This window comes from Oncorhynchus masou, chromosome 31 (assembly GCF_036934945.1).
Source record: "Oncorhynchus masou masou isolate Uvic2021 chromosome 31, UVic_Omas_1.1, whole genome shotgun sequence".
Classification (NCBI taxonomy): domain Eukaryota; kingdom Metazoa; phylum Chordata; class Actinopteri; order Salmoniformes; family Salmonidae; genus Oncorhynchus; species Oncorhynchus masou.
Genome location: NC_088242.1, coordinates 73,560,123 through 73,586,166, shown reverse-complemented (window position 1 = coordinate 73,586,166; position 26,044 = coordinate 73,560,123). Strand labels below are relative to the sequence as shown.

General features: G+C 41.6%; 1 protein-coding gene across 4 annotated transcripts in view; it reads left to right on the top strand.

Annotated features, from left to right (window-relative positions):
• Positions 1-26,044, top strand: part of LOC135524402 (myocyte-specific enhancer factor 2A-like) — a 117,652-nt gene that overhangs the window by 76,654 nt on the left and 14,954 nt on the right. The window contains exons 5-7 of one of the 4 annotated variants that reach the window (XM_064951907.1): positions 9,246-9,380; positions 9,448-9,582; positions 12,606-12,819. In XM_064951907.1, coding sequence (XP_064807979.1) covers positions 9,246-9,380; positions 9,448-9,582; positions 12,606-12,819 — 484 coding nt within the window. The remainder of the gene's footprint in view (positions 1-9,245; positions 9,381-9,447; positions 9,583-12,605; positions 12,820-26,044) is intronic. The other 3 variants (XM_064951905.1, XM_064951904.1, XM_064951906.1) reach the window with 3 other exon arrangements.

Below are 26,044 nucleotides of genomic sequence, written 5' to 3'. Positions count from 1 at the left end.
CTTCTCGTCCTTTGGAAACTTTGCAGTATTTTTTTTTTTTTTTATGTATTATTTCTTACATCATATGTACACTACCATTCAAAAGTTTGGGGTCACTTAAAAACGTCCTTGTTTTTGAAAGTAAAGCAATTTTTTGTCCATTAAAATATCACAAAATTGATCAGAAATACAGTGTATGTAACGGTTTTCTTCTGCTGAAGGAGAGGAGGACCAAAATGCAGCGTGGTTAGAGTTCAACATCTTTAATATAGACGATAAACGAGAACACTACAAAATACAAAACAACACATGTGAAAACCGAAACAGTCCGATCTGGTGCAATGACAGAAGACAATCACCCACAAAATACCCAAAGGACATGGCTGCCTAAATATGGTTCCCAATCAGAGACAACGACAAACAGCTGCCTCTAATTGAGAACCAATCTAGGCAACCATAGACATACAAAACTACCTAGAAAGGAAACAGCCCCATAAACATACAAAACCCCTAGAGCAGACAAAACACATAAATCCCCCATGTCACACCCTGACCTAACCAAAATAATAAAGAAAACAAAGATAACTAAGGCCAGCGCGTGACAGTGTAGACCCTCTTAACGTTGTAAATTACTATTTTAGCTGGAAACAGCTGATTTTTTATGGAATATCTAAATGGGTGTACAGAGGCCAATTATAAGCAAACATCACTCCTGTGTTCAAATGGCACGTTGTGTTTGTGAATCCAAGATTATAATTTTAAAAGGCTAATTGATAATTAGAAAACCTTTTTTCAATTATGTTAGCACAGCTGAAAACTGTTGTCTATATTAAAGAAGCAATACAACTGGCCTTCTTTAGACGAGTTGAGTTTCTGGAGCATCAGCATTTGTGGGTTCGATTACAAGCTCAAAATGACCAGAAACAAATAACTTCCTTCTGAAACTCATAAGTCTATTATTGTTCTGAGAAGTGAAGGCTTTTCCATGCGAAAAATTGCCAAGAAACTGAAGATCTCGTACAACGCTGGGTATTACTCCCTTCACAGAACAGCACAAACTGCCTCCAACCAGAATAGAAAGAGGAGTGGGAGGCCCCAGTGCACAACTGAGCAAGAGGACAAGTACATTAGAGTGTCTAGTTTGAGAAACAGATGCCTCACATGTCCTACAATGGCAGCTTCATTAAATAGTACCCACAAACACCAGTCTCAAAATCGACAGTGAAGAGGCAACTCTGGGATGCTGGCCTTCTAGGCAGAGTTCCTCTGTCCAGTGTCTGTGTTTTTTTGCCCATCTTAATCGTTTATTTTTTGGGGCCAGTCTGAGATATGGCTTTTTCTTTGCAACTCTACCTAGAAGGCCAGCATCCCAGAGTTGCATTTTCACTTAAAACTAGACACTCTAATGTACTTGTCCTCTTGCTCAGGCCTTATACCCTCGACACGGATATAAGGACCTCTCCCATCCTCCTTTCGGCAAATCCGACCATGACTCCATCTTGCTTCTCCACGCCTACAAACACAGACTCAAGAGGGACGTTCCGGTGGTCAAGTTCCGGTGGCCTGTCCTCGAGGGCCTTCACAGTGTTCTACAGGAGCACCAACGAGAGCATACTGTCAGGCTGCATCACAGCCTGGTACGGCAACTCCACCGCCGTAGACAGACGGGCGCTTCAGAGGGTGATACGTGCAGCTGTTGGGTGCACATTGCAGGACACCTACAATACCAGGTGTTGCAGGAAGGCCAAGAAGATCATCCAGGACCCCAGCCACTCAAGCCCATGCCCTGTTCTCCCCACTTCAATCACTCAGGCGTGGGCAGTACAGGAGCAACATGGCAACACCCCCCCCCCCCCACCCACCCACCCACAACAGTCACTTACCTTACCTGACAAAGAGATATAGCTCCATTCTAACATCATATGAAAACAATTATTTTCTATATAACGTTCAATTGAGACACTTCTTCAATAGCTCATACTCTTGCGTTTGTAAGTTTAATATAAATGAACAACAGGTGCTCTGGAGGAGATGAGTGATACTGTAGATGTTATAATCAGTATGGGGGTTGGGCATACAGTACTATGAGTGAACAGACACATTTCAAGGCCTCTCTCACTTTCGGAACATCAGAAAAAAGCCTGTTCTTTTAACATTACACTCACACTCTCACTATGATGCCCCGCTGGTTTGACGTCAGACAACCAGATTTTAATTTTTGGTGTATATAGGCAATTTTCTAGCAGTCCAGGATGGCTGTGAGAAAATATCTGCTGGCCTGGTTCCCACTGCTCTTTATGAGCCTCCATAAGCCTTGTGAACAGATTACACAAGTTCAATCATCACTACTCTCTGTCTGCAGCCCCGTATACAGACAGACTCACCACCCACCCTCCATTATAAATGTTGTTGTTAAAAAGCCCTATAAGTTCTAATGTATTCACACACCTCCAGCTTTGCTTTCTTAAAGGACTTTTGGTATTTGTTTCATTAGTCCACTATTGATACAGTCCCCAAATATTTTTCATGTCAGCAATCAAGTTTTCAAAATATTGAACTTTCAAAATACAGAAAATGTCAGAGTATGATATGACCTTTGAAAGTGAGTTTCTGAACTATAGAAGGAATAGGAATATAAAGGAAGAAATGGAATATAATGAACACAACTTGAATTTTGTTTACCATAATTCAACGTTGGTTGGTTTTGTTTTGTGTAAACGTTTGTATGTATTACTGAACCAATAGTATAGAGTAAAAACCTTGGGTTGAGTGATGTCTGATGGCCTTCAGGGTTCCATGTGGCCCCTTCTAAGGCCATGTTAGTGTGAGGCTGTGTGTGATTGGCCGGGCCGGGGAGCCAGGGCCTGACAGGTGTTTGGGAGAGAGACACCTGTTTGGCCATGTGCTGATTTAGTGATCCATTTACTGGGAGCTGCAGGCAGCGTCTGTGGGACACCCGAAACATGCAAAGTCATTTAAGGAGGAATTACTGCCGTGCTGTCCCAGACCTTCACTCCTTAACGTGCTCAGCTAGGAGTACCTCGGAGAGGAAATCTGTCACTCTTCACTCTTTCTTAGTCATGAATACATTATATGCTGTCATAATGTTTAATTTCAATTCATCTTAGATCACAGAGGTCAAAATTGACTTGTGAAATGAATTACCTAGATATGAGCACTCACTGTTGGGCTTTGTGCTGTTTAGTCTCAGTGCAATATGTTCCATGGTTTGTTCTGAGTGTCCCTGGCACTGGATGTTTCCACTCTGGCCCCTCCCTGAGTGGCTAGCAGGGCACGGGGCCAGGGGCAGAGGGTGCGGCTGGATGGAAGTGCTGCCTGCGGCCCTGCCCATCTCACATAGCCATGGCCGGCCAGCCCAACCCAGCTATTCCCATAATGAGCAGGTTTGGACTTTAATTTGCAGGTCCTGATCAGATCTGTGGCAGTCTGGCGGAGAAAGTGCATAGTTTCCCTGGTAAACATAGCCTTAACAGGAGCCTAACTGAAGAGCAGCCTCAGTAAACAGGAAATGAACCAGGAAGGCGTTTTCTTCGAATGAGAAGAATGCCCCGGCTCTGTACCACACCAAACACTAGTGGATCTTAATGCACATTTACACATGTTGTGTATCATTCATCTCTCTCTCTCCAGTGACATTATCAGACAGATATGACTGATATGATTTAGGTGCTTTTCAGAGTTCCCTTGCTTCAGATTTTAGCTCATACACTGTTTCATCAAGTGTTTAAGCTAGAGTAGAGTGTATAGTTTGTATTTGTATTATTAAGGCAGCAGCTACTCTTACTGGGGTCCAAACACATTAAGGCACTTACATCACACATAAAACGAAAGGTAAAACAGTACATCATATAACATTATTACACCACTACATATCTACAATATAACAATATTACGTGTGTGTATAGTGTGTGTGTGCTTATGCGTGTGCCTATACCTGTGTGTGTGCCACTTCACAGTCCCTACTGTTCCGTAAAGTGTATTTTAATATTTGTATTCTTCTGACTCTACTGCTTAAATAATTTACCTGATGTGGAATAGAGTTCCATGTAGCCATGGCTCTATGTAATATTGTGCACCCCCCATAGTCTGTTCTGGAGTTGTGGATTGTAAAGAGACGTCTGGTGGCATGTCTTGTGGGGTATGCATGGCTGTGTGCTAGTAGTTTAAACAGACAGCTTGGTACATTCAGCTTGTTAACACTTCTTACAAAAACAAGTCAATCTCTCCTCCACTTTGAGCCATGAGAGATTGACATGCATATTATTAATGTTAGCTCTCTGTGTACATTTAAGGGCCAGCCGTGCTGCCCTGTTCTGAGCCAATTGTAATTTTCCCAAGTCCCTCTTTGTGCCACCTGACCACACAACTGAACAGTGGCCCAGGTGGAACAAAACTAAGGCCTTTGTTGTTAGTGGTATTAAAACCTCTTTGGGATATGCGGGACGCTAGCGTCCCACCTAGCCGAAATCCAGGGAAAACGCAGAGCGCCAAATTCAAATAAATTACTATAAAAATCTAACTTTCATTAAATCACTCATGCAAGATAGCAAATTAAAGCTCCACTTGTTGTAAATCCAGCCAACATGTCAGATTTCAAAAAGGCTTTTCGTCGAAAGCAAACAATGCTATTATCTGAGGATAGCACCATAGTAAACAAAGAGAGAAACCATATTTCAACCCTGCAGTAGCGACACAAAACGCAGAAATAAAAATATAATTCATGCCTTACCTTTGACAAGCTTCTTTTGTTGGCACTCCAATAAGTCCCATAAACATCACAAATGGTCCTTTTGTTAGATTAATTCCGTCGATATATATCCAAAATGTCAATTTATTTGGCGCATTTGATCCAGAAAAAATCTGGTTCCAACTCAATGTGACTACAAAATATCTCAAAAGTTACCTGTAAACTTTGCCAAAACATTTCAAACTACATTTGTAAACATAACTTTAGGGATTTTTTAACGTAAATAATCGATAAAATTGAAGACGGATGATCTGTGTTCAATACAGGAAGAAAACAAACTGAAGCATATTTTCTTGTCACGCACCTCTATCGAACAGTACACTTGAAGTGACCCTTGTTCAAGATGGCCGTACTTCTTCATTACAAAGGAATAACCTCAATCAATTTCTAAAGACCGTTGACATCCAGTGGAAGTGATAGGAACTGCAAGAATGTCCCTTAGGAATCTGGATTCCCAATGAAAACCCATTGAAAAGAGAGTGACCTCAACAAACAAAAAAATCTGAATGGTTTGTCCTCTGGGTTTCGCTTGCTAAATAAGTTCTGTTGTACTCACAGACATGATTCAAACAGTTTTAGAAACTTCAGAGTGTTTTCTATCCAAATCTACTAATAATATGCATATTTTATCTTCTGGGGATGAGTAGCATCATGAAATGCATGAATTTGGGCATGCATTTAATCCGCATGTGAAAATACTGCCCCCTGTCACCAAGAAGTTAAGAAGGCAGAGCAGCACTTTATTATGGACAGACTTCTCCCAAACTTAGCTACTGTTGTATGTTTTGGCCATGACAGTTTACAATCCAGGGTTACTCCAAGCAGTTTAGTCACCTCAACTTGCTCAATTTCTACATTATTCATTACAGAATTTAGTTGAGGTTTAGGGTTTAGTGAATGGTTTGTCCCAAATACAATGCTTTTAGTTTTTTAAATATTTAGGTCTAACTTATTGTTTGCCACCCATTCTGAAACTAACTGCAGCTCTTTGTTAAGTGTTGCAGTCATTTCAATTCGCTGTAGTAGCTGACGTGTATAGGGTTGTGTCATCCGCATACATACAGTAGATACACTGGCTTTACTCAAAAATGTTAAAAAGCAAGGGGCCTAGACAGCTGCCCTGGGGATTTCCTGATTCTACCTGGATTGTGTTGGAGAGGCTTCCATTAAAGAACACCCTCTGTGTTATGTTAGACAGGTAACTCTTTATCCACAATATAGCAGGGGGTGTAAAGCCCAACACATACGTTTTTCCAGCAGCAGACTATGACCAATAATGTCAAAAGCCTCACTGAAAATCCTCACTGAAGTCAACAAAACAGCCTCCACAATCTTATGATCACCAATTTCTATCAGCCAATCATCAGTCATTTGTGTGAGTGATGTGCTTGTTGAATGTCCTTTCCTATAAGTGCGCTGAAAGTCTGTTGTCAATTTGTTTACTGTAAAATAGTATTGTATCTGGTCAAACACAATTTTATCCAAAAGTTTACTAAGGGTTGGTAACAGGCTGATTGGTCGGCTATTTGAGCCAGTAAAGGGAGGTTTACTATTCTTGGGTAGTGGAATGACTTTTGCTTCCCTCTAGGTCTGGGTGACACACTTTCTATTAGGCTTAGATTGAAGATATGGCAAATAGGAGTGGCAATATCGTCCGCTATTATCCTCAGTAATTTTCCATCCAAGTTGTCAGACCCTGGTGGCTTGTCATTGTTAATAGACAACAAGTATTTTCATCTCTTCCACACTCACTTTATGGAATTCAAATTTACAATGCTTGTCTTTCATAATTTGGTCAGTTATACTTTCATGTGAAGTGTTAGCGTTTGTTGATGGCATGTCATGCCTGAGTTTGCTAATCTTGAAAATTGAAAAAAATCATTAAAGTAGTTGGCAATATCAGTGTTTTTTAAATTCATGAGCCATCTGATTCAATGAATGATGGAGCTGAGTTTGCCATTTCCCCTAAAATGTCATTCAAGGTGTTCCAAAGCTCGCTGTTGATTTCACGTACATTATCAAGCTTTTCACACATATTATTCAGATACTGATAGTTAACACTTGGTGGTCTACAGCAGGTTCCCACAAGGCTTTAGGTGAGGCAGATGAACCTGAAGCCATATTACTTCAACAGTATTTAACATGAGATCCTCTCTAAGCTTTACAGTAATGTGGTACTGAATATAGACCCGCATCACCGCCCCATTGGCATTTGTCTTTTCTGTAGATGTTATAACCATGTATTGCTACCACTGTATCATCAAAGGTGTTATATAAGTGAGTTTCAGATATAGTTAGAATATGAATGCCATCTGTTACTAGAAAGTTATTGATTTCACGAACTTTGTTTCTTAGCCTACATATTTTAATGTGGGCTATATTTTAGCAATTTTATGGGATGCTTGATTGTTTTATTGCTTTACTGGGAAGCTTATCAGATGTAGACATGCTTATGTTATTTATGTTTGATCAGGGTGAGCTTCACACAGTGGACTTCCTACTAGGGCACACACCGCCTCAGTGCTAACAGTATAACTCTGGTTCATAGGCACATGATTACTGCATACAATAGCTGTAGTTTGATTCAGTACTGGTACATTTGTAAAAGTTAAAGTAAACTGTGTCTTGGTAGACACGCACATTGTATAGTAGGAAATCATTGAAAACCAGTAAAGTTTCATATTTCAATCCTAGGAAATCTGACAGTAGTGTGTCATATAGAGCTTGTCAGCATGTTGGGATCTGGGTCCTTCCACCAAATCGGCGCCTTTTAAGAAGTGTAACTTGATCATAAAAAACTTTAGATTTCACAAAATGTTAACATTCTGTCATAAATAGCACATGTTCAACTTCATAGAAAAAAACATGTTTTCCCATCTCAAATTACTATAGTAAGTGTCTATTAAGTGCCAAATAAAGTAACAGGGTTGACCATATTAGGGTTGAAGATGTAATCTTACATGCCTTTATTCATTAAAAAAATCACATTTATTGAATTCACCATGTGGTCTATATTAAAGGGCACTTAATTTAATATAACAGGCTTTGAAAATGCAATATTCAGTATTGGTGCACAATACTTAAAATAAAAAAGGGTTGCAAAAGGCACTCTTTTTGTGGAACGACCTAGTTACTGTAAGCAGGGCTGGGTAAGACATGTTGTTAGATAGAGATCAGCCCAAACACCACCGTACTGTCAGAGAGCTGTCAGCAGATGCCAGCTGCTGCTGCAACGCCCATGAACACCCACACACACACACCAGCGTTACCTCCTGCACCTCCAGGATAATGGAGATGGAGGCAGAGACGAAGGGCTCATTAGTGCCTTTGAGTCCTACTCCTCTCCCTCACACCGTGACCCCTCCATCCAGAGGAGTCCGTGACTGCTGTAGACATCCGGCTCAGAGGCAGCCCAGAGACAGGGTAGGTCACCGCTCTGGGCCTGCACCAGCCTGATAGGGGAACCTGAACAGCACATATATAAATCAAACTTGATGTTCACTGACTGGCTTGATATCACATGCTGTCACGTGCTGTCATGGGTTCTCGTTACCACCATCATTCACAGTTTTAACAAAGCGGAGAGAACTGCTCCTTTGATAGAAAGTTATAACAAGCACAACACAGTTTCACTCTTTTTATTTAGTTAATTTGATAGTGTGCAGTCATTTTAAGAGGTCAAATGAAGCTATATCACACCATACTGTGTGCTCTTTATTCTTACAATAATCACTCCATTTCATGCTCTAATAAGCGTATTTGACCACATACAGTATAGTAATCCATTTTATTTCCTACATTACTTAACATTGATAAAATCCCATGAGTGGCAGCCATGCTGAATTAAAGTCTGCAATGTTTTAAACTGCTGCTCTGTTGGATCCTCTTATAACGGGGTGTCTTCCAGCTGGGTGGCTTATGATAACTGAGAGATAATGAAATATGCATTGAAACACACACATGCAGCAAGAGAGCGGGAAGATAGAGAGAGAGTGAGAGAGAAGGGGGGTTGGGTAGAGATTGAGAAGAGAAAGAGAGAGAGTGCAGGGAGAGGAGTGCAGAGAAATATTTAGTTTATTCTGTGATGGTCTCTAAAGGATGAAAGGATAAGGATTGACATTTCAATTTGCCTATCATTGTTAACCATTGCATAGGAAGACAGTATTCATCCCGTTCCCTGCTCATACCAGCACACTGGCAAGCCAAAAAATAACAAATTAATTCAAATATTTTTGGATTATTTATAAATGTACATATGAAGGCAGGTGTATTATAATTGATGTATTACAAGTCATTGAATATCTGTCATGTATTCAATTAATTAGTGTCTTGACTTGAATGATGCCTTTTACTTATGTTAGTATTTTTGTTCATGTTTTGTTATGGGAACAGGTTTGTAGAGGTGTATTGTAACCTACCTAGACAGAGAGTCATGTGGTAGTAGACTGAGTATCCTGCAGTATATATTGTATGTGTGAATTGTGCAATTTTATTTCAGAAATTAAGAAACAAAGGCCATAATGACCTGTGTGCCAGTCCTGATCCAGATGACTGTTTTGGGCACAGCCCCCTCATGGACGACCGTTTCGGCAAACTAAGCGAAGAGAGTGATTTAATGTACAAGCGCTGTGGTGTAAGTACTTTTTCCCTCTCCTGCCATTTTGTGTTGATTCCTGTTTTTATGTTGATGTTCACTACAGGCGCTAAACAAGAAAGAACACAGAGGCTGTGATAGCCCGGACCCTGATGCCTCATATGTCCTCACCCCTCACACAGAAGAAAAGTATAAAAAAATTAATGAGGAGTTTGATAATATGATGAGAAATCATAAAATCGTAAGTAAATGCAATGATTTTGCTGCTTGGCTTTGTGGCACAAAGGATTTTGACCTCCTTTTGGTTTGACTTTTTCTTCTTTTTTAATTATCCCACCCTGCAACCTCTGTCAACTACTATAAGCAAACATGGACTATTCAAGCATAACATTTTTTCTGTTCATTGGAAGTGTATTTGTTTATTTTGTTGATTTGTTCTGCAACTTATATTTTGACACACCCTGATAAGATCACATTGTTATGACAGGTTGAACCTTTTTAAAGCTCTATTGGGAAGATCATATTGAAAACTATAAGAAAGGGAAAGTGCATTTTTGTTATTGTGGAGGAGAAGCTTCTTTATTATAAAAGACACATTTCCCCCTGAAAAAAAAGAGGAAGATTACTCCACTGGCTTAAATATTGACTGGTTCTGTAGCTTTGGTGATTTATGTCTTTTTCCCAAAACCCAATTTTCACCCCCAAGCAGATCGAGAAATTGAATCTCTTTCAGTGCCTGGATCATTTGGCGAAGGGGGGGGGGTAATTTTTTATTCATTTTATTTATCTTCCCTCCCCTTTGCTCATTGTATGATCTCTCCTGGTTTCTCATCTTGGTGGGTCCTCCATTCACGTGGGCAATTCAATAAGTATTCGCCAAATCACAACATCAGTGGACTATCACTGTTTATTTTCCACTCTTTCATCAAGCTACTATCAGACTGGAGGTGACCAAAGTACCCTGGAATTACACAGAGCTTTACCTTAAGACAATAGTGATCTTATTGCGGGTGGCAATCATAGAATCCTGCATAAAGTATAGTGCTTCAACTGTTGTTTTCGCTCTAATTCTGACATGGAGAGCACCATTGTTTGCAATTAACACACTAATAATATCACTAACTGACTGCCTCACTGGACTATGCTGTGAATGGAGTGGTCTCACTGTCACCAGTTACTCTCACAAACTATTTGGATTGTCAGCACTGCACTGCACTGACATGTAGTTTTGATCCAAAATGCAAGTCGGAAGTTTACATACACTTCAGCCAAAAATATTCAAACTCAGTTTTTCACAATTCCTGACATTAAATCCTAGTAAAAATTCCGTCTTGGGTCAGTTAGAATCACCACTTTATTTTAAGAATGTGAAATGTCAGAATAATAGTAGAGAGAATGATTTAATTCAGCTTTTATTTCTTTCATCACATTCCCAGTAGGTCAGAAGTTTCCTTACACTTAATTATTATTTGGTAGCATTGACTTTAAATTGTTTAACTTGGGTCAAACATTTCGGGTAGCCTTCCACAAGCTTCCCACAATAAGTTGGGTGAATTCCTCCTGACAGAGCTGGTGTAACTGAGTCAGGTTTGTAGGCCTCCTTGCTCGCACACACTTTTTCAGTTCTGCCCACAAATGTTCTATAGGATTGAGGTCAGGACTTTGTGGTCAGGGCTTTGTGATGGCCACTCCAATACCTTGACTTTGTTGTCCTTAAGCCATTTTGCCTCAACTTTGGAAGTCATTGTCCATTTGGTAGACACATTTGCGACCAAGCTTTAACTTCCTGACTGATGCCTTGAGATGTTTCTTCAATATATCCACATAATTTTTCTTCCTTATGATGCCATCTACTTTGTGAAGTAGACCAGTCCCTCCTGCAGCAAAGCACCCCCACAACATGATGCTGCCACCCCCGTGCTTCACGCTTGGGATGGTGTTCTTCGGCTTGCAAGCATCCCCCTATTTCCTCCAAACATAACGATGGTCTTTATGGCCATTATGGCCATTTTTGTTTCATCAGACCAGAGGAAATTTCTCTAAAAAGTATGATCTTTGTCCCCAAGTGCAGTTCCAAACTGGTCTGGGTTTTTTATGGCAGTTTTGGAGCAGTGACTTCTTCCTTGCTGAGCAGCCTTTCAGGTTATGTCGATATAGGATTCGTTGTACTGTGGATATAGATACTTTTGTACCTGTTTCCTCCAGCATCTTCACAAGGTCCTTTGCTGTTGTTCTGGGATTGATTTGCACTTTTCGCACTAAAGTACGCTCATCTCTAGGAGACAGAATGCTTGTCCTTCCTGAGCGGTATGATGGCTGCGTGGTCCCATGGTGCTTATACTTGCGTACTATTGTTTGTACAAATGAACGTGGTACCTTCAGACGTTTGGAAATTGCTCCCTAGGATGAACCAGACTTGTGGAGGTCAACAATTCTTTGGCTGATTTCTTTTGATTTTTCCATGATGTCAAGCAAAGAGGCACTGAGTTTAAAGGTAGGCCTTGAAATAAATCCACAGATACACCTCCAATTGACTCAAATTATGTCAATTACCTTATCAGAAGCTTCTAAAGCCATTTCTGGAATTCTCCAAGCTGTTTAAAGGCACAGTCAAGTTAGCGTATGTAAACTTCTGACCTACTGGAATTGTGATACAGTGAATTATAAGTTAAATAATCTGTCTATAAACAATTGTTGGAAAAATTACCTGTCATGCACAAAGTAGACGTCGTAACCGACTTGTGAAAACTGTAGTTTGTTAACAAGAAATTTGTGGAGTGGTTGAAACACGTGTTTTAATGACTCCAACCTAAGTGTATGTAAACTTCCGACTTCAATTGTATATTTTGGGAAATAACACAATTAGACTATCCGGATAAAAATAAGAAACGTTGATGATCTGCAGTGCTGACTATTACAAGGCAAGTCTGAACACCTGGTACAAGACACTTGCTATTCTGCATGTTTTGATCTGTAATGTTTTTTAAAGAGCAAAGTTATTGTTTTGTGCATTTACAGAAATATAGTGGTCATCTGTACATTTTATACATTAGTATTTATATATTATACAGGCTTATGTCAGCATCCAATAAACCTAGATTTGGAACATTGCCATCAGTTAATAGGACTGCTCTGTTAACCATACCAATGTGATTGATGTGGCACCATCACAGATGCCATCTCTGCCATTTCCTTCCCAGTGTGACCCTCAGCCCAGCGCCAGGTCTTTGATTCTCTTCATGTCTCTGTGTTTCCCTCCTGTAGCCCACAGCGCTGCCCCAGCAGAACTTCCCCATGCATGTGGCAGTGCCAGTCTCCAACCAGAATACCATGTCCTACAACCCAGGAGGATCCATGAGCAGCCAGGCCCTGGCCCAGGCCGCAGCCTCTCTGAGTGACAGCGGGATGCTCTCCCCCCCTCAGGCCTCCTTACACAGGATTGGGGGTCAGCAGAGGCCCCCCACTCAAGGCAATGCGGGTCAGTACTACTACACCTCACTGTTGTTTTCACTACACCTGACAATAGTACGTACATGGTGGTAACTATGTATGTACTTCTCCTATGAAGTAGTGACGCATGACATACGCCTTGTTTCCTGAAACGAGTCACATATGAACACATTTATTTTAGGTTATATAAAGAACAGGATTTAATGAAAAGCAGAAAACAGACACAACATTGTTTCACATTCTTTAATAAACAGAAACAGGCAATTGGCTATACAGCTGGCTTCACAGTTTCCCCACCAAATAGGCCTACAAGGAAACTCGACATATCTCGATGATGTTGAGTACATGTGGGTTATTTATTACCTTCCACAAAAAGGTTTGCTTGACAAAAAGATGAGTAAGAATTCTACATTCCATGTATTCTGGAGCATGAGTCCAGCTTCTTTGGAAGGATTGAGTGCTGTATCCAGGCTGATCCCTGGCTCCCAGCTGAAGGATGCAGATGGTTAATCATATAATTTCATGCATCTTATTAGCTGGCATGCTGGGAAGGACAGACCTGGCGTGGGCCCCAGCCCAGCCGGAAAAGTATGTCCTCAGGAGGTACTGATTAGTTCACTCTTGCTCTGCCCGACAGGCCCTCAGCTCAACCGGCTGCATACATTTGCCTACGACATGGTCAAAGGCCTCTCTTGTCAGTTTCAATTGGTCATTCCATGCTTTTTGGCACACTTCATTGCATGCGAGGGGACTGTATTTGTTGTCTGTATGTGAGGGGAGCATTAAAGCTGCAATATGTAACTTTTTGGCTGACCTGAGCAAATTCCCATACAAATGTGAGTTATAGATATGTCATTCTCATTGAAAGCAAGTCTAAGACGTGGTATATCTTTTCTATATGCGCTATTTCTATTCTTCCAATCATAAGTTTAATTTTTGTGTCTTTTACTTTCATTTTTGTACACCAGCTTCATTTCGCTGAAAATAAAATATTTTTAGTGGTTTAAAATAATATTGTTTTTTTTACACCCAAGTTTAGATGGTAAAATGATTCTCTACACTATAGAGTGCTTGTTTTGCCACAAACTGAAATTAGTCAAACTATTAGAATTTTAGCAACCAGGAAATAGTGGAGCGATTTCGACCGCCTCAAATCAGTCTTATGTAGCAATATCTGAAATTGTGTTTTATATTGGATAAAAGTAGAGACTCAAAATGGTAAATCATACACTATAGTCATGGCCAGAAGTTTTGAGAGTGACACAAATATTAATTTTCACAAAGGCTGCTGCCTCAGTTTGTATGGTTACAATTTGCATATACTCCAGAATATTATGAAGAGTAATCAGATGAATTGCAATTAATTGCAAAGTCCCTCTTTGCCATGCAAATGAACTGAATCCTCTAAAAACATTTCCACTGCATTTCAGCCAAGCCACAAAAGAACCAGCTGACATCATGTCAGTGATTCTCTCGTTAGCACAGGTGTGTTGACGAAGACAAGGCTGGAGATCACTCTGTCATGCTGATTGAGTTCGAATAACAGACTGGAAGCTTCAAAAGGAGAGTGGTGCTTGGAATCATTGTTCTTCCTCTGTCAACCATGGTTACCTGCAAGGAAACATGTGTCGTCATCATTGCTTTGCACAGAAAGGGCTTCACAGGCAAGGATATTGCTGCCAGTAAGATTGCCCCTAAATCAACCATTTATCGGATCATCAAGAACTTCAAGGAGAGCGTTTCAAATGTTGTGAAGAAGGCTTCAGGGCACCCAAGAAAGTCCAGCAAGCGCTAGGACGTCTCCTAATGTTGATTCAGCTGCGGGATCAGGGCACCACAAGTACATAGCTTCCTCAGGAATGGCAGCAGGCAGGTGTGAGTGCATCTGCACGCACAGTGAGGCGAAGACTTTTGGAGGATGGCCTGGTGTCAAGAAGGGCAGCAAAGAAGCCACTTCTCTCCAGGAAAATCGTCAGGGACAGACTGATATTCTGCAAAAGGTACAGGGATTGGACTGCTGAGAACTGGGGTAAAGTCATTTTCTCTGATGAATCCCCTTTCCAATTGTTTGGGGCTTCCGGAAAAAAGCTTGTCCGGAGAAGACTAGGTGAGCGCTACCATCAGTCCTGTGTCATGCCAACAATAAAACATCCTGGGAACTTTCGAACTTTCATGTGTGGGGTTGCTTCTCAGCCAAGGGAGTGGGCTCACTCACAATTGTGCCTAAGAACACAGCCATGAATAAAGAATGGTACTAACACGTCCTCCGAGAGCAGCATCTCCCAACCATCCAGGACCAGTTTGGTGACGAACAATGCCTTTTCCAGCATGATGGAGCACATTACCAAAAGGCAAAAGTGATAACTAAGTGGCTCGGGGAACAAAAGATCCCCAGACCTTAATCCCATTGAGAACTTGTGACCAATCCTCAAGAGGCGGGTGGACAAACAAAACCCCACAAATTCTGACAAACTCCAAGCATTGATTATGCAAGAATGGGTTGCCATCAGTCAGGATGTGGCCCTGAAGTTAATTGACAGCATGCCTGGGCGGATTGCAGAGGTCTTGAAAAAGAAGTACTGCAAATATTGACTCTTTGCATGCAAATATTGACTCAACTTCATGTAATTGTCAATAAAAGCCTTTGACACTTATGAAATGCTTGTAATTATACTTCAGTATTCCATAGTAACATCTGACAAAAATTTCTAAAGACACTGAAGCAGCAAAATTTGTGGAAATTAATATTTGTGTCATTCTCAAAAATTTTGGCCACCACTGTACAGTTGAGGAACAATGGGAAAGTCATTCTGCTTTGAAAGTTGATAAACCTGTAAACCCACTTTTGAGAAAATGTCCTTGGAATGTTTTGGTACTATTTAACCATGGCAATGTGACTGGGAATATGGCAAAGGCAAAGTGGAGTCGTAATTCAACGGCTCACACACGAGACGTATGTGGCAGGGTCTACAGACAATCACGGACTACAAAAGGAAAACCAGCCACATCGTGGACGCCAACGTTTTGGATCCAGACAGGCTAAACACATTATTTGCCCGCTTTGAGGATAACAAAGTGCCACCGACGCAGCCAGCTACCAAGGACTGTGGGCTCTCCTGGCCCAGACAGCATCCCTAGCCGCATCCTCAGAGCAAGTGCAAACCAGCTGACTGGTGTGTTTACAGACATATTCCCTATCCCAGTCTGCTGTCCCCACTTCCAGATGGCCACCATTGTATCTCTACCCAATAATGCAAAAGAAACCTAATTAAATGACTATATCCCCATAGCACTCACTTCTGTCATCATGAAGTGCTTTGAGAGGCTAGTCAAGGATCATGTCACCTCCACCTTACCTGCCACCTTAGACCCACTTCAATTTGCTTACCACCCCAATAGGTCCACAGACGATGCCGTCGCCATCATACTACACACTGGCCTATGCCATCTGCACAAGAGGAAAACCTATGTAAGAATGCTGTTCATTGACTATAACTCAGCATTCAACAACATAGTACCCTCCAAGCTCATAATTAAGCTCGAGGCCCCGGGTCTGAACCCCGTCCTGTGCATTTTGGTCCTGGACTTCCTAACAGACCGCTCCCAGGTGGTGATGGTAGGAAACATCATCTCCACTTTGCTGATCCTCAATACTGGGGCCCCACAAGGGTGAGTGCTCAGCCCCCTCCTGTACTCCCTGTTCATCCATGACTGCTTGACAATGCACGACACAACAGTATTAGGCTTGATTACCAACAATAACGAGACAACTTACAGGAAGGAGGTGAGGGCTCTGGGAGTGTGGTGTCAGGAAAATAACTGCTCACTCAACGTCAACAAAACAAAGGGGATGATCGTGGACTTCAGGAAACAGCAAAGGGAGCACCCCCTATCGACGGGACAGCAGTGAAGAAGGTGGAAAGTTAAGTTCCTTGGTGTACATATCACTGACAAACTGAAATGGTCCACCCAGACAGTGTGGCGACGAAGGCGCAACAGCGCCCCTTCAACCTCAGGAAGCTGAAGAAATTTGGCGTGTCACCTGCACCGCCCACAACCGAGGGCTCTCCAGAGGGTGGTGCGGTCTGCACAACGCTTCACAGGGGGCAAACTACTTGCCCTCCAGGACATCTACAGCATCTGATAGGAAGGCCAAAAAGATAATCAAAGCCACTACCTATTCACCCCGCTGTCATCCAGAAGGCGAGGTCAGTGCAGATGCATCACATTTGGGATTGATAGACTGAAAAACAGCTTCTATCTCAAGGCCATCAGACTGTTAAATAGCCATCACTAGCACAGAGAGGCTGCTGCCTACATACACAGGCTTGATATCATTGGCCACTTTAATAAATGGAAAAATAGTCTCTTACATTTTTTATTTATTTCAACTTTATATAACCAGGTAGGCTAGTTGAGAACAAGTTCTCATTTACAACTGCGACCTGGCCAAGATAAAGCAAAGCAGTTCGACACATACAACAACACAGAGTTACACATGGAATAAACAAACATACAGTCAATATTACAGTAGAAAAAAGTCTATATACAGTGTGTGCAAATGAGGTAGGATAAGAGAGCTAAGGCAATAATAGGCCATGGTGGCGAAGTAATTACAATATAGCAATTAAACACTGGAATGGTAGATGTGCAGAAGATGAATGTGCGTAGAGATACCGGGGTGCAAAGGAGCAAAATAAATAAATACCTACAGTATGGGGATGAGGTAGTTGGATGGGCTATTTACAGATTGGCTATGTGCAGTGATCTGTGAGCTGCTCTGACAGCTAGTGAGGGAGATAGGAGTCTCCAGCTTCAGTGATTTTTGCAGATCATTCCAGTAATTGGCAGCAGAGAACTGGAAGTTAAGGCGGCCAAAGGAAGAATTGGCTTTGGGGGTGACCAGTGAGATATACCTGCTACAGCGCGTGCTACGGGTGGGTGCTGCTATGGTGACCAGTGAGCTGAGTTAAGGCAGGGCTTTACCTTGCAGAGACATGTAGATGACCTGGAGCCAGTGAGTTTGGCGATGAGTATGAAGCAAGGGCCAGCCAACGAGAGCGTACAGGTTCCAGTGGTAGGTAGTATATGGGGCTTTGGTGACAAAACAGATGGCACTGTGATAGACTGCATCCAATTTGTTGAATAGAGTGTTGGAGGCTATTTTGTAAATGACATCGCCGAAGTTGAGGATCGGTAGGATGGTCAGTTTTACGAGGGTATGTTTGGCAGCATGAGTGAAGGATGCTTTGTTGCGAAATAGGAAGCCGATTCTAGATTTAATTTTGGATTGGAGATGCTTAATGTGAGTCTGGAAGGAGAGTTTACAGTCTAACCAGACACCTAGGTATTTGTAGTTGTCCACATATTGTAAGTCAGAACCGTCCAGAGTAGTGATGCTGGACGTGCGGGCAGCGATCGGTTGAAGAGCATTCATTAAGTTTTACTTGCATTTAAGAGCAGTTGGAGGCCAAGGAAGGAGAGTTGCATGGCATGGTAGCTCATCTGGAGGTTAGTTAACACAGTGTCTAAAGAAGGGCCAGAGGTATACAGAATGGTGTCGTCTGCGTAGAGGTGGATCAGAGAATCACCAGCAGCAAGAGCGACAACATTGATGTATACAGAGAAGAGAGTCAGCCCGAGAATTGAGCCCTGTGACACCCCCATAAAAACTGCCAGAGGTCCAGACAACAGGCCCTCCGATTTGACACACTGAACTTGATCAGAGAAGTAGTTGGTGAACCAGGTGAGGCAATCATTTGAGACACCAAGGCTGTTGAGTCTGCCGATAAGAATGTGGTGATTGACAGAGTCGAAAGTCTTGGCTAGGTCGATGAATACGGCTGCGCATTAATGTATCTTATCGATGGCGGTTTTGATATCGTTTAAGACCTTGAGCATGGCTGAGGTGCACCCATGACCAGCTCTGAAACCAGATTGCATAGCGGAGAAGGTACGGTGGGCTTCGAAATGGTCGTTGATCTGTTTGTTAACTTGGCTTTCGAAGACCTTAGAAAGGTAGGGTAGGATAGATATAGGTCTGTAGCAGTTTGGGTCTAGAGTGTCTCCCCCTTTGAAGAGGACCATGGCAGCTTTCCAATCTATGGGAATCTCAGACGATACGAAAGAGAGGTTGAACAGGCTAGTAATAGGTGTTGCAACAATTTCGGCAGATAATTTTATAAAGAGAGATATTATCTAGCCTGGCTGATTTGTAATAATAATGTTACTTTAATAATGTTTACATATCTTGCATTACTCATCTCATATGCATATACTGTATTCTATACTATCTACTGTATCTTAGTCTATGCCGCTCTGACATTGCTCATCCATATATTCTTAATTCCATTCATTTACTTAGATTTGTGTGTATTAGGTATTTGTTGTGAAATTGTGAGATACTACTGATTACTGTTGATATTGCTGCACTGTCGGAACTGGAAGCACAAGCCTTCCGCAATAACATCTGCTACACACGTGTATGTGACCAATAAAATTTGATTATTACTATTGGAGAGCCCTTATTTGTCTACACCCATCGTTCACACCCTCTGAAGCTTTATCCCCACCCATCTCTTTAAGGGTTGACTGAGCGTTCTGTACTAACAACAGCCGTCAAGCACCCAAGCTAACTTGCTAGCTACTTCCAGACACAAATAAGAGAACACTGAACATTACTCGCCCTAGCAGAGCTGGTTAGGCTGTTATGTTATCCAGATCGTTGGTGACTGTAATTGTGCTGCTGGAAAGAATTTAATTATGCTTTTTTTGCCGATATTCAAAGGGTGTTGAGTGTTCGTAAATTCATCAGCTATTCTTCTCTCTGACACACTCAGACGAGAGTGCTCTGAAGTCTGAGTAGATGACCAGACTGAATTTACGAACGCACCCGAAGTGGTTACTTGCATAGTGGAGTCTTTTATTAAGACATGTAGCTAGCTAGCTAGCTAGGTAAACAGTGAACCATAATCCCAACACATGACATTACTACCCTGCATGAATCTGCAGGTAGCTAACCAAACAGGTTCAATGTTAGCTAGCTAACATTAGGCTATAGCTAGCCAAGCAAATGGCTCTGAGATATGAATAATAAGATCATACACGTAACGTTAGCTAGCGAGCTAACAGTACACTTTAACTTTAAATGAAACCACTTTCTGTCAAAATTTGAAACGTGTAATATCTAAAAATGTAGCTAGCTCGACTATCTTACCCATACACATCATTCATGGATGGATCTCCTGTCGGATGCCATGGTTGCCCTTAATTTGAAGATGTAATCCGGAGACAGGTGTTTTCTCCATCTCCTTAGCTATCATACTCAAATTCAACTGATTTCAAAACACTTATGCAGTTTTACTACATGATATAAAAAAAGTGTGTTAGACAGGATTACCTTGATAAACTGACCTGCTCAAATAGACAGAAGCTTGCTATATGGTAGACCAATCCAAACTCATCTCTTGGCATGTCCAGCCCACTCATTACCCACTCATTGGCTTAACCAACTGGGCTCGTAATTTAAAAATGTCATTCGTATTTACAGATGGCATACAGGTTTGTTAATAATGCACATGAAAGTTCACATGTACGAGAAGGCATTTCTGCCAAAAAACATATTTTGATTAAAAAAAAGAAAAAAAGAAGTTCACATTCAAATGGCTCTCCTGTGAAGTAGTGATCCGTGACATATGGCTAGTTTCCTGAAACAGGTCACATATGCAGGTTCGAGTGATGGGACACTGTCCTTACTGTATAGCAAGACAGACAAGCAGAATGTCAGCATGTTCTTTTCTATCCCCAACCCCCTGACAGTGTTCAGTATGTTATTCAGACTGCAGCTAGACATGTTGGAGTAATGATGCATCCAAGGCTCCAAGACCGGAGGGACAGGTCTTTATTTGTCAATTTGTTCCAAAGAAGAGGAATAGATGGTTGAGTACAGTAACCAAGGAAAATGGCGACATCTGCTAATGTCTGTCCCTCCGCTATAGTAACACACAATCAAATCACCAAGGACACCAGGAAGGTCACACATCCAACTGTTCCTTCTGGATAGTAACAGAACTAGACTGTCTTTTGTTCTCAATAGATTGCTCACTTTGTGTTGCTCTAAACATGTTTTGTTAAGGGTTTAGAGATGACAACAGTCACTATATTTTCTTAGGGGCTCTCCCTTCATTAGGAACTTGTCTGTGCCTGAAATAGTTAACATACTCAAGGCAAGGGTAGTGTTGAGGCGGCTGATTCTCTTTAGCAGGTAAATAAATACAATGTTTCCTTTAAGACTGACACCTCCATACCACCATCCCTCCACCAGTTTCCTTCCTCCTATTGACAGGTGCATCTGTTATTCCCAGTAAGTAACAAGGCAGCCCTTATATGGCTGGAGAGAGCCTGCAAGATGCCTAGGCCAGCAGAACCCTGGAGGTATTCCGGCCATGACATCCCTCTAAGTCTTCTGTACACAATGACTGGACAGCCTGTCATGGCTGCTATGTGCTCTGTGAGAGGCAGAGGCAGAGGCAGAGGCAGGTGGACATTAACCACTTTCCTTGCCAGGCAGACCACTGTGTCTCATATGATACAATATTAGGGAAAGTGAATACCTAGTCAGAAACACAAGCACCTGCGATAAAATCTGTAAATCTGTGTACGCAACCAATAAACTTCAATTTTTATATTGCTGTATATAAATATATACACTGCATTCGGAAAGTATTCAGACCCCTTGACTTTTACCACATTTTGTTACGTTACGGCCTTATTCTAAAATGTATTCAATAGTTTTTTTCTCAACAATCTACATACAATACCCCATATTGACAAAGCAAAATCACGTTTTTAAAAATGTTTGCAAACGTATTAAAAATAAAATGGAAATATCACATTTACATAAGTATTCAGGACCTTTACTCAGTTCTTTGTTGAAGCACCTTTGGCAGTGATTACAGCCTCGAGTCTTCTTGGGTATGACACTACAAACTTGGCACACCTGTATTTAGGGAGTTTCATTTAACATAACATTTAACATTTAAGTCATTTGGCAGACGCTCTCTTCCATTCTTCTCTGCAGATCCACTCAAGATCTGTCAGGTTGGATGGGGAGCGTCACTGCAGAGCTATTTTCAGGTCTCTCCAGAGATGTTAGATTGGGTTCAAGTCTGGGCTCTAGCTGGGCCACTCAAGGACATTCAGAGACTTCCCCCGAAGCCACTCCTGCGTTGTCTTGGCTGTGTGCTTAGGGTTGTTGTCCTGTTGGAAAGTGAACCTTCGCCCCAGTCTGAGGTCCTGAGCGCTCTGGAGCATCTCTCTGTACTTTGCTCCATTCATCTGTCCCTCTAGCCTGAGTAGTCGCTGAAAAACATGCCGCTGAAAAACATCCCAACAGTATGATGCCGCCACCACAATGCTTCACTGTAGGAATGGAGCCAGGCTTCCTCCAGACGTGAGACTTGCCATTCAGGCAAAAGAGTTCAATCTTGGTTTCATCAGAGCAGTTTCTCATGGTTTGAGAGTCCTTTAGGTGCCTTTTGGCAAACTCCAAGTGGGCTGTCATGTGCCTTTTACTGAGGAGTGGCTTCTGTCTGGCCACTCTACAATAAAGGCCTGATTGGTGGTGCTGCAGAGATGGTTGTCCTTCTAGAAGGTTCTCCCATCTCCACAGAGAAACTCTGGAGCTTTGTCAGAGTGATCATCGGGTTCCTCCCTGACCAAGGCCCTTCTCCCCCCATTGCTCAGTTTGGCTGGGCGGGCCAGCTCTAGGAAGAGTCTTGGTGGTTCCAAACTTCTTCCATTTAAGAATAATGGAGGCAAATGTGTCCTTTGGGACCTTCAATGCTGAATACATTTTTTGGTACCCTTTGCTAGATCTGTGCCTCAACACAATCCTGTTTCGGAGCTTTATGGACAATTTCTTCGACCTCATGGCTTGGTTTTTTGCTCTGACATGCACTGTCAACTGTGGGACCTTATTTATACACAGCTGTGTGCCTTTCCAAGAAATGTCCAATGAATTTAATATAGCACAGGTGGACTCCAATCAAGTTGTAGAAACATCTCAAGGATGATCAATGGAAACAGGATGCACCTGAGCTAAATTTTGAGTCTCATAGCAAAGGGTCTGAATACTTATGTAAATAAGATATTTCTGTTTTTGCCTTGTCGTTATGGGGTATTGTGTGTAGATTAATGATGAAATTGTTTGATTTAATCAATTTTAGAATATGGCTGTCACGTAACAAAATATGGAAAAAGACAAGGGGTCTGAATACATTCCAAATGCACTGAATACTATATACAGACCACTTGACTTTTTCCACATTTTGTTACTCTAAAATTGATTTTTAAAAACAATTTCATCAATCTACACACAATAGCCCATAATGGCTAAGCAAAAACATGTTATTAGAAATGTTTTTTTAAATGCCTTATTTACATAACTATTCAGACCCTTTGCTATGAGACTATTTTTTTATTTCACTTTAATTTAACCAGGCAGGCCAGGTAAAAAAAAGAAAATGTACTTTGCCAGATGATCTTGTGGATACCATTTGTATGTCTCTCTGTGGAGTTTGAAGGAAGTTTCTTATTATCTTTAGCGGAATTGCTAACCAGCGTTAGCGCAATGATTGGGAGTCTATGGTAACCAACGCTAGTTAGCGTCGGCTTGCGAAACTACCCTAACTTCCTTCCTACAGGATGCAGAGACATACAAATGGTATCCATTAATTAATCTGACTCTGGGGAAGTAGATAGAGGGGTTCATTGCCAAAATCCCGAAGTATCCCTTTAAAGCTATAGATCTTAAATGTAATTCTGTCCTGAATTGTGAGCCTAGATATGCTGGGTAGAAGTTTGAGTAAGAGGTTGGTGAGGTGATTCAATACTCTGAGTCAGTGCTGTGTGAAATGTTTGGTCAGTCTGTATTTGGTCTTTGGCAGTGCTCAGAACCCTGACCCTGTGCTGGGTTAGCGGTAAGGTTGTGGGGTTGTATGTACCAAACTGGGTGGAACAGCAGAGACAGACTGCTTGGGAGAGAAACCTCTCTCTTCAGTGCTGCTGTCAGATGGCCATTTCTTACATAGCTCAGATTTTTCACAAGCTGCAGCTATTGGGAGAAGAGAGGCCTTTTGGACAAAGCAGACGGAATGCTCCTGTCTTGTACTGGTTGCTCTCTTTTCTCCCTCGGTGGTGTGGCTTGATATCTCTACTAAGAAGAGCTTACAAGCATGGAGAATTTCCTGGGAAATGCTCAGGATCAATGATTAAGCCTCGGGAATGGTGGCCCTGATCCGAACACTAATCCTACCTGTCATGCCAGCTCTTGTCCTTGGAAAGAAAACTCTCTTAATATTGACATGCACAGACAAAGTGCAAATTAATAATTTTGTCCATGGACATGACATCTCATTGCACCTTAGCATTTCTCTCTTCCACATTGTGGAAGCATAAGTACTGCAGCTGGAAAGCTGTAGCTTTTTGGAGCCGTTGTCATAGTTTCCTTTCTGCAGCAGTGTGAAGGAAATACATTAGAGGCCTTTGTCATTTGATTGGAATTGAGTATGTATTGATTCAGAATGAACATGAGCCTGTTTTCAATCCGAGAACATGATAATATTAAAACAAAACATGAAAGTGTGTTTCTGTTAATGCACCACATCTCACGTTAAGCCACAATAGGATTTTCTATTTTCATACATTAATTTCACCCGTAGAACATTACAGGCAGTGCTAAATGTACACCGTGTTTAACTTGGGTAAATGAGGATCAGCAGAGAGGGTCATCTAGCACATGAGGAGCACACAAGCCAGTGTCAAAATAAGGGGGGGGGGAGTGCCCCAATATTCCTCCTGGAGAGGTCTCGCAGTGGCTCAGTCCCAGTGCTCTGCAGGCATGAATCATGATAGATAAGGAGATGGGGCTGAGATTATGTTTGAATAGCCCCGGGCTCCATAAAGTAGCCTGGGTCTTGGTGACCATGACAAAAGGCGAGTCAGGGTCTGAATATTTACTCACAAAGTACAGCATTTTGGTTTTGCAGGCAAATTGTTCCAGCCATATTTTAAATATATATTAATTATATATTTTCAGAGAGAGGTTTTTGATAGAAATTAATTTTAAATTGTTCTGTCTGGAATGAGCCATCTGTATTGGCTTTCGTTCAAATACCTAGACCTTGGCTCACAAGAATATGAACTCATGCTTTGCTCAAACATAAATGATATGGATGTAATTAAAGCAACTGTGATATATACAGTTGACGTCGGACGTTTACATGCACTTAGGTTGGAGTCATTAAAACTCCACAAATTTCTTGTTAACAAGCTATAGTTTTGGAAAGTCGGTTAGGACATCTACTTTGTGCATGACACAAGTAATTTTTCCAACAATTGTTTACAGACAGATTATTTAACTTATAAATCACAATTCCAGTGGATCAGAACTTTAAACATATTTGAAAATTCCAGAAAATTATGTCATGGCTTAAGAAGCTTCTGATAGGCTAATTGACATCATTTGAGTCAATTGGAGGTGTACTTGTGGATGTATTTCAAGGCCTACCTTCAAACTCAGTGCCTCTTTGCTTGGCATCATGGGAAAATCAAAAGAAATCAGCCAAGACCTCAGAAAAACTGTGGACCTCCACAAGTTTGGTTCATCCTTGGGAGCAATTTCCAAACGCCTGAAGGTACCACGTTCATTTGTACAAACAATAGTACGCAAGTATAAACACCATGGGACAACGCAGCCGTCATACCGCTCAGAAAGGAGACACGTTCTGTCTCCTAGAGATGAACATACTTTGGTGTGAAAAGTGCAAATCAATCCCAGAACAACAGCAAAGGACCTTGTGAAGATGCTGGAGGAAACAGGTACAAAGGTATCTATATCCACAGTAAAACGAGTCCTATATCGACATAACCGCCATAGAAAAGCCAGACTACGGTTTGCAACTGCACATGGAGACAAAGATCATACTTTTTGGAGAAATGTCCTCTGGTCTGATGAAACAAAAATAGAACTGTTTGGTCATAATGACCATCGTTATGTTTGGAGGAAAAAGGGGGAGACTTGCAAGCCGAAGAACACCATCCCAACCGTGAAGCACGGAGATGGGAGCATCATGTTGTGGGGGTGCTTTGCTGCAGGAGGGACTGGTGCACTTCACAAAATTGATGGCATCATGAGGAGGGGAATTTATGTGGATATATTGAAGCAACATCAGTCAGGAAGTTAAACCTTGGTC